Source organism: Artibeus jamaicensis, unplaced genomic scaffold (assembly GCF_021234435.1).
Source record: "Artibeus jamaicensis isolate MK-2021 breed Jamaican fruit bat unplaced genomic scaffold, CSHL_Jam_final contig_1686, whole genome shotgun sequence".
Lineage (NCBI taxonomy): Eukaryota > Metazoa > Chordata > Mammalia > Chiroptera > Phyllostomidae > Artibeus > Artibeus jamaicensis.
In genome coordinates this window covers 207,049-216,654 of record NW_026521327.1, presented here as the reverse complement: position 1 = coordinate 216,654, position 9,606 = coordinate 207,049, and the positions used below count along the sequence as shown (strand labels likewise).

Genomic DNA, 9,606 nt, shown 5'->3' with positions numbered 1-9,606 from the left:
TGAAAAACCATAAGGGATTATTATTCCAAGCCTTACATGTTATGGGTCCCAACTCTTCTTGACTAAAGTGGAAACATGTCATTCTGCTCACCATCCTCCTCTCTCCAGATTGTTCATATCCTCTTTTTAAAATATATATATATTTTAAATTTTATTTAGTTATTTTTCAAGTACAGTTTTTTGTCTATTTTTCCCATCCCAGCCTCCCCCGCCCCTTGCTCCCCACTAAAAAATAGATTTTATTGATTATGCCATTACAGTTGTCCCATTCCCCCCTTCATTCCCCTTCACCCTGCACACCCCTCCCCTACCATTCCCCCCTTTAGTTTATGTCCATGTGTCTCAAATTCTTTAGATTCTATATTTCCCATACTATTCTTGTCCCCCATCTATTTTCTATCTACCGTCTATGCTACTTATTTTCTGTACCTTCTCCCCCCTTCTCCTCCTCCCACTCCCCTGTTGCTAACCCTCCTTGAGATCTTCATTTCTATGGTTCTGCTCCTGATTTAGCTGTCCTCTTAGTTTGCTTTTGTTTTAGGTGTGGTTGTTAATAACTGTGGGTTACCTGTCCTTTCACTGTTCATATTTTTCATCTCCTTTTTCTTAGATAAGTCCCTCTAATATTTCATATAATAAGGGCTTGGTGATGGTGAACTCCTTGAACTTGATCTTATCTGAAAAGCACTTTATCTGCCTTTCCATTCTAAATGAAAGTTTTGCTGGGTAGAGCAATCTTGGTTGTAGGTCTTTGGATTTCATGACTTGGAATACTTCTTTCCAGCCCCTTCTTGCCTGTAAGGTCTCTTTTGAGAAATCCGCTGACAGTCTGATGGGAATTCCTTTGTAGGTGACTGTCCCCTTATGTCTTGCTGCTTCTAGGATTCTCTCCTTCATTTTAATCTTGGCTAATATAATGATGATGTGCCTTGGTGTGTTCCTTCTTGGGTCCAACTTCTTTGGGACTCTCTGAGCTTCCTGGACTTCCTGGAAGTCTATTTCCTTTGCCAGATTTGGAAAGTTCTCCTTTATTATTAATTCAAATAACTTTTCCACTTGTTGCTGTTCCTCTTCCTCTTATGGTACTCCTATAATTCAGATGTTGGAATGTTTAAAGATGTCCTGGAGGTTCCTAAGCCTCTCCTCATTTTTTTTTGAATTCTCCTTTCTTCATTCTTTTCTGTTTGGTCATTTCTTTCTTCCTTCTGGTCCACTCCATTCATTTGAGTCCCAGTTTCCTTTCCATCACTATTGGTTGCCTGTGCATTTCCATTCATTTCGTTTAGTTTAGCCTTCATATGTTCCTCTAATTTGTGACTAAAATCAACCAGTTCTGTGAGCATCCTGATCACCAGTGTTTTGAACTGTGCATCTGATAGGTTGGCTATCTCCTGGTCACTCAGAAGTATTGGCTCTGGGGCTTTGAACTGTTCTTCTTGAGCCATAATGTCTTGGTCTGTTCCCACCTGTTAGGTATGAGGGATGGAGCCCTAGGTGTTCACCAGGTGGGGCAACCCAGTCACCGGATTGTGACGCTATATGTGGGGGCGGGGTCAGAGAGGGGCAATGGCACTAGTTCCACGCTCTCTGTCGAATTTTGGTGCCCTCTGCTGCTTCTCCCAAGCAAATTGGGCCCTTCTAGTGCTTGTTCCTGGGTGTGTGGGCCTGTGCACCCTCCGGGACCCTGTGGGTCTCTCCAACAAACTCTCAGTGAGCCTGGGAGCTTCTCCTGGCACCTCAACCTCCGAAAGTTTTTTTCAATTGGTGCTTTTAGGCTTTAATTCCTGACGCTGGGGCCCTGGTTCACGCAGTCTGTCTCATGGATCGTTTTTTTTTTCCTGGTTTATCTGCACGCAAATGTGTGACCGCAGTCAGCCAGCTGCCTTACGCCCCGACTGGGTCCACCCATTGCCACCCCACACCTGGGATCTGCCAACTACCACCCGCGCACCTGTTGTTCCACTGCTGTTTCCTGCCCGACCCCGCTCGGCCAGCCACTGACTCTGTCCCTCTTACCGGTCTGGCTGAATAGTTTATTGTTGTTGGACTTCCGTACAGTTCAATTTTCTGTGTTTTGGTTGCATTTTTGTTACTAAAACTTTATTGTCTTCAAACTTGGTTGTGCACGGAGGCACAGTGTTTCCACCTACGCCTCCATCTTGGCCGGAAGTCCCATATCCTCTTCAAGATGACGCCCTGGCCTCCTCACCACAACCCCTGATGCTAGTACCTCCTTCCTTGAATCTATCTAAGGGCCAATGGTGAGCAGCCCCATCCTGGTTAAAAACCTGAATTCAGCCCTGACTGGTGTAGCTCAGTGGATTGAGCTTGGGCCTGCGAACCAAAGGATCATGGTCTTATTCCCAGTCAGGGCACATGCCTGAGTTGCAGGCCAGTTCCCATTAGGGGACACACGAGAGGCAACCATACATTGATATTTCTCTACCTCTCTCCTTCCCTTCCCCTCTAAAGATAAATAAATAAATAATAAAAATCTTTTTAAAAAGTTACAGAATTTAAAAAACAAAAACCAACCAACAAACAAAAAACCCTGAATTCACATTAACAAACGGTTTGCAAGGGCTTTTCTCCTATGCTGAAATCTGTGCCAACTCTCCCGTGTTCTCAATCTCTAGTTGCTTAGAGCGCCCTCGTGTGTCTCCATGTGGTAATACTTTAGGTCTTTTCCAGGACTTGACATTCTTTCATAGCAGTCTCAATAAAATGTGTAATAGAAACTATTTTCTAGTCACACTTCAGGGCCCATGCTTCACACTTGGATGCTAGCTAAGCCATTGCATCCAGATCTTTGGCATGTCAGGCCTGAATATTTCTTTCTGCTCCCTGCACACCTTTCTCCTTAATCATTTTGAGAAACCCTGGTATCTTGGTTCACAGATGTCAACTTGGTCCTGCCACCTCTATTATTGCAATCTTACTTAGCTCCCAAAGTAAGATCAAAACTTTTTTTCCTAAAAAATACACCACACTTTACTGAAGGACTGGGGGAAAAGGTAATTCCAAAGTATTAGGAAATAATTTTTTAAGTATTTATTAAACATGAAAGATATTCACAATGGTAAACCTTTCATAAGGTTTTTTTTTATGTAAAGCCTTGGCACTTGGAAAGGAGAATAGGATAACTACAGACAGTGACATCTGGCAGTGTGCGTGCATGCACACACACTGAAACGTGCTATCACACACACACATACTTATAGACTCACAGCTACACACTCCGTTGCTCAGTGGGAAAGAAGCCTTCTCATGGCCTGCTCTCTGACTGAGAATCATGTGATGCTGTCAGCACAGGTCTTTGGAAGAAGGAAAGTTTATCTTTTATATCTGGAACTTCAAGAATGTTCCCTGTTCCCTCCAGTAGTGCAGGTTATACGAAAGCCTGAAACTCATTACTTCCCATATTCCGCCCTTGTCTTCTTCATCCCTGGATTTTTCTGGATCCATAAGTCCCATTGACAAACTCCACTGAAAGCTAAAGGCACGTGTGCCTTTTGTTTTCCCCACAGGACTATGTTCCTGAAAAGCTACATGTAAATTAATTTTTTGCAGAACAATTATGATTCCTCACTGACTTCCAATAAGATTTCTGAGCTGCTTTCTCTTCATCAGGACTGATTGTGGCTGGTGTGGCTCAGTGGATTGTGCATGCGCCTGTGAACCAAAGGGTCGCTGGTTCAATTCCCAGTCAGGGCACATGCATGGGTTGCAAGCCAGTTCCCCCACTTTGGGGGTGTGTGAGACACAACCGCACATTGATGTTTCTCTCCCTCTCTTTCTCCCTCCCTTCCCCTCTGTCTAAAAATAAATAAATACAATCTTTAATAAAAAAGATTGATTTTCAATGTACACCCAACACTTCAGCTTTAAGTTCCTCTGCTTCTTGCCACCCTCTCTGACAGTTAATTAAACCTCATCTGGAAAATGAAGAACTGACCAATGGAGCATTAAGATCTCTTCTAGTTCAAACAGTCCAGGGTCTGAAAACAAACATCTAAATACCTTAGAGACACTGCCATTTGGAAAAGACACTAGGCACCACCATTTCAAGTGCAAATATCTTATATCTACCCCACTCCCAGGTATCTGATTCCAGATACCCTCTCTACTGAAACAGAGATGGGTGCTAGGATTCTGGGGAACTCTGTATGCAGCTGGTAGCCTAGGGTAGGAAGCACTTGCCAAGAAAAGATTAAATCAGTTGCTAGGAAGGCACTGTGGCTTTGGTCTCTGGCAACAGAGTTAAGGAAGGGGGCACGTGTGTTGTGGGTCTGTGGTACTGGTCAAGCAACTGCCTTTGCAGTCTATGAACCAGATATATTATTAAGTGCTGATAGGGAAGGGAAATGCCTGCTTACTGGTGAGGAAAATTAATAGCCCAAGCATTCTTCCATCCTGCGTTCTCCATGTTGGCATTTCGATTTTCAAAATATTGCTGCAGCTGTTTGCATATTCTGGAAGTGTGTTGCATGTGTGTGGTTTAGTGTTTACAGATTTGGGGTTGTGGAGGGGAGTTTCCAGAGCAACGGAAGTAACTGCTTGTCAGTCAGGGTTCATTTTGAAAATGAAAGCCTGAAAGCTTGGGGCCCGCTCTGGGCCTGGGCCTGGTCTCTGAGGAGTCAGCAAAGGCCAAGAGGTGGCTTTGGCTAGTAAGTTCAGTGAATAAACTACTGATCGCTATTACTTTTTTAATGAATCGACCAAATCTATGACTTGCTTTTGGCGTCCAAGGCAGGAATATGGGGGTAGGTGTCAAGGTTCTAGCTGCAGACGCACCTCACCAAACACACACACACACACACACACACACACACAATGCTCCCCACCACACATATACACAATCACATTTTCTCAGGCTGTCAAACCAGAACAAGATAACAAATATTTCTTGCACACGTACTAGGTGCACAAGTATACTGTGACAGAGTCATCAATGAGTTTAGAGTTTAATTGGCATGTCAAAGCAAGGGGAGAGAAATACAACATAAGGCAGTCTGTGCCGGATGCCAAGGCAGTAATACAAACAGATGATTGGGTGAGGAAGAAGGATCACTCTGGGCTGGGGTCATTGGAAGCAGCTTTACTGGAAAAGGTGGAAATTGAGGCCAACCTGAAGGACAGGAAGAAGAAATTCGCTAGATGGAAGCTGTGAGAGAGGACATTCTAGGTAGAGGAGGGAAAGTTAAGATGTACTCAGGTTAGGACAGGTCCATCCCTTTGGCTGAAACTTGGGGTTTGTGTGAGTGATTTGCAGCCAATAAGCGTGGCTTGAATATCAGTACGTCAGTGCCAGAACAAAGACTCTGGTGTCACACAGACCTGCTCTGCCACTTCCTGCTGGGTGACCTTGGGCAAGTGGCCTAACCTCTCTGCAAAGTGAGGATCATAATGATATGTAGCTCTTGAGGTCATTGTGAAGATTAAAAATGTTGCATTTACCACAGTGTCTGGCGCATAGAAAATGTTCAAAACTGGGTTACAAACGAATGGACTGTCATGAAGGAAAGCTCAAGATATTTAGGGATGTCCCAAATATTTGAGGGCCAAGGCAGAAAAGCTTCTGGTACCTTCTATCACTGTTAGACCCAGTAGAGTGGGCTGACTTGGCCTGAGCCTCCATCCCCTCTGGCCTACACTGTTGGAACAGCCTCCTGGCTTCCTGACTCTGCTTCTCCCATAATCATTTTCTAAATACCACCTTAGTCATAGCTATGTCCCTCTCTGCCTCAAGAATTGTCTATGGCTCCCAGTTTCTCTCTGACTGAACTTCCTAACATGGGAGTGGGACCCGCAGAAAGCAAAAGCTATCATTTATTGAGGGAAAGAAAGAGCAAAGAGGAAGCCAGTATTAGGAGTCTAAAGAGATAAAATATCCTCCTCTTTTAAAAGTCCTTAAGTTCTGAATTTGTAGAAATTAGCAGGTCCCCGAGGGAGAGAGCAGAACACATCTCTGAAAAGGGCATGGCATTCTGTGGCCACTGACTCATTAACCTGCACCTGCTTGTTCAAGTCAACGTGGGAGAGGTTGAAAAGGAGAGGAGAAGAGGTTGGAGCAAGGACCTGAGAGGAGACAAGGGAATACCCCTTCTTGGTTTCTTGGAGAGGATCTGCCTGGGTTTCTGTCTTGGGTTTTTCTGCAGGAATCCCGTGTAGCTCCTAGCTCGGGGTGCTGCGGGAAGGGTCTAGGCTGCACAAAGGGCAGAGCAGGTGAACTCGCGTCACATAGGGCAGTCAGGCCGCCTCCGTGAAAGCTAGGCGCGGGACAAAGGCTGCTCGGGGACAAAGTACAGGGAGACTCCTGAGGAGATAAGAGGGACAGACGAAGGAAGGGGGCGAGGAGCGAGTGGCCTAGGAACCTAGGTTGGCAAGCCGAGCTCAGCCCGCCGGGGAGGGGGCGCCCAGGAGCTTCTTCATCTCTGCAGCTGCAAGGATGCGGAGAACTGCTGCTGGTCTGCTCCCAGCGTTAGGGGCCGGTTGCAGCCTTTCCCCAGGCCCGCTGGACTCCTGCCCTTGCCAGCCGGGAGGCGGGGCTGCCCAGCTCACCTGGCCAACTGGGGCGGGGCTGCCCGCGACCTAGGTGGAGGAGGCTGCGGCTTTATCCCGTGTGCGGGAGACAAGCTCGTCTTGGGACTCAGCAGGAGCTCCCACCCCTCCACACCCCCCTCGCCAGCACCGGGGCCCTCCCTCCGCTCCTTTGCTGTCTCCTTCCCTCCCCTCTCCTCCCCTCACTTGCTCCCTCCCTCCCTCCCTCCCTTGGAGCCCAATTGCTCAAGCCGCTTCCTTCCCCAGCGCCAGTTCCTCTCCTAGTGGGGCCCGGGAAGGGCCTCCAAAGCTAGAAACGCGGACCGCGGCGGTGGAGCTGCAGGACCATGGCCGAGCCCAGAGTGGCAGTGATCTCTGCGACCAAGGCCTCTCCGGCACCGAGCGCTCAAAGTCTGCGGAGCGTCCCGCAGCCCCGCCCCTTAAGTGTGGACTACCGCAGCCTGGCCAGGTACTCGGGCAGCGCCGCCGCCTCCAGGGAGCTCCCCTTCCACGGCTCGCTGAAGTACTCCGGAGCCGGCTCGGGACGCCGGCGGGGAGCTCTGCGGGAGCTGCTGGGGCTGCAGGGGGGAACTCCCACCGGGTGGCAGTCAGAGGAGCGCGCGGAGGAGCGGTCCCCGGGTGGGCCGAATGCAGCGGGCAGCAGCAGGCTGTGCCTAGAGCCCCGGGAACACGCGTGGATACTGGCTGCCGCTGAAGGCCGCTTTGAGGTGCTGCGGGAGCTCCTGGAAGCCGATCCTGGACTGCTCCTCCGGGGTGACCCGATCACCGGCTACTCGGTGCTGCACTGGCTGGCCAAGCACGGGCGCCACGAGGAGCTCATCCTGGTGCACGACTTCGCCCAGAGCCGGGGGATGCGCCTGGACGTGAGCGCCCCAGGGAGTGGCGGCCTCACGCCCCTTCACCTGGCGGCCCTTCAGGGCCACCACATGGTCATCAAAGTGCTGGTGGGCGCCTTGGGGGCTGATCCCACACGCCGTGACCACAGTGGCCACCGGGCCTGTCATTACCTGGGACCCGACGCGCCCTGGACCCTAAGGGAGCTATCGGGGGCCGAGCAATGGGAGATAGACCAAGGCAGTGAGAGAAACAACGCCAACAACAACAGTAGCGGCGCCACTGCCTCCTGGACGCCGCGAAGGACTGTGAACGCAGTGGGCGCGACCGCTGTGGAGACAACGGCGAGAGAAACGGCGTTACACGGCAAGGAGAAGGACTCCACGGGCAATCGAGTGGCGCAAATTCAAGGCTTTTTTCGCCAGATGTTCCCCTTCTTCCAGGACCGTTGAGGACAACTTAGACCTGAGCGCAGGTCTGCGACACCATGACAAGGCCTCGGTCTGGGGCTGTCCAAGGTTCCACTGAGGGGGTGGTGCCTCAGATGCAGCCAACTGTGCTGGGTCTGCAAAGAGCGGACTATCTCGGGTCTGTCTCAGGTCTTCTGCAGCCAAAGACCGGGACACCCGGGGACCAGCCCCCGACCCAACTGAGACAGAGCGAAGACAAACCTGTCCTGGCACCCCAATCCCCAGAAGAGTTGGAGTTAGGGGCAGGAGCTTGGTCCTGCTTGGTAGAAGGAAAGTTAGGCTTCCAGTAGCCGTTTACCTGGCAGAAGTACTGGCTTCTTAGGAAACATTTGCTAGAAAAAATGAGTTAAAACTGTAAACCATTGATGGAAAGGAAGCGCCTAACTGCAGGCTTGACTTAGCCGTTAATGGGTCATTTAGTGCCGCCAGAGGCAGCGACCCTGGTTCCCTGTTCCTGAGACAACTGGGCCTCACTGGTACCTTTTCAAATGTATCACTGATGACTTCTTAAGCACATTAAAATGCGATTTGTTTTCTTTTCACATGACAAAGCTGTCCTTTAAGCTATTTTTTTTATTAACCTCCAAGGGGGAAGTTTCCTACATTTGCAGGGAAGAAGTCCCCCACCCATGGCCAGGAGCTAGTGATCCAGGGCAGGCCGTGGACATCATTCTCAGAGCAAATGGCAGAGCTACTTACATCTTGAAGCTCAGACCCGCAGTTTGTCTATTGGGCCCTTAAGCGTCTAGGTCTGATCCAGTTCTCCTAGAAGAGCTGTTCGTAGGGGGGAAGAAGGGTGGTAAAAGGGGAAAGCCTCCAAAGGCACAGTTCTGATATTTTGTGGCGAGTCATGTCATTTACCCAGACTCCTGCCCTGAGACACCAGGGCAGGAGTCTCCCAATGAGACACCCCCACTGGCATTTTTGTTCTGAGATAGGGCTTTAATTGTCAGCATTTGTTTGTGTTTTTTTAATTACACTTAATATGTAGGTTGTAGTTTGGAAAATTGTTCCCATTTAGAAGCAGTATGAATGCAGAAGAATAAAGGGCGGCTGACTCCAACTGAAAGGTGGGGAAAGCAGTTGGAGGTTAGAACTCCGGGCTGCCTTAGAGAACGGTGTATTTTTAAAATAGTGCTGTATCCCTGGAGGCCTGGGCAGCCCTTGCAATGGAGTCTTGTGTCTGCCGCCCTCCCATCTCAGTCCGTGAGCACCAGGGAGCAATCAAGTCATCACAGAGTACAGAAACACCACTTTGAGCCCATCCGTCCAGCTTTCTGGTGGGCCTATTTGCCTTTTTTTATTACCCGCTCTGTGCCCTGAAACAATCCCACCTTCCCTTAATAACCCATTAGATTCTTCTCATCCATGAAATTATCCAAACCCTTCCTATTGATGTTTTCGGCCTGTCCCATGCCTCTAGGAACTACACCTTAAAATATTTATACAATGTAATATAGCATTTACTTCTTCTTGCTAATGAACACCAATGTTTGAAGTGGAGAGGGTGAGCAGTTCCTCGCTTTCTGGCATTTGGCAACAGCAGCTGGCATAACCCCTCTGAACTTTTTCTGCCCATTTTATAGGTGCCAATCGGCTAACTGATGCAAGACTGAGGTTTCTGCTCCACAACCTCCCCCTTGACAGCTGCCAAGGTGGGTTGGGCTTGGTGAAGGATGCCAGGGCAGGACTAGGGCCTTCCTGCCACATGGCTGAGTCTGCAGGTTCCTGGCTTGAAGAC

General features: G+C 49.1%; 1 protein-coding gene across 1 annotated transcript; it reads left to right on the top strand.

Moving 5' to 3' along the window:
- Nucleotides 1-6,436: 6,436 nt before the first annotated feature.
- SOWAHD (sosondowah ankyrin repeat domain family member D) lies at nt 6,437-9,137 on the top strand. The gene has a single exon (XM_037159978.2). It carries the CDS (start codon nt 6,888-6,890, stop codon nt 7,845-7,847), a length of 960 nt encoding a protein of 319 aa, XP_037015873.2. The 5' UTR covers nt 6,437-6,887; the 3' UTR covers nt 7,848-9,137.
- Nucleotides 9,138-9,606: the final 469 nt, after the last annotated feature.

Coding starts and splice junctions, on each gene's coding strand:
- SOWAHD (XM_037159978.2), top strand. CDS start 6,888: ATGGCCGAGCCCAGAGTGGCAGTGATCTCTGCGACCAAGGCCTCTCCG.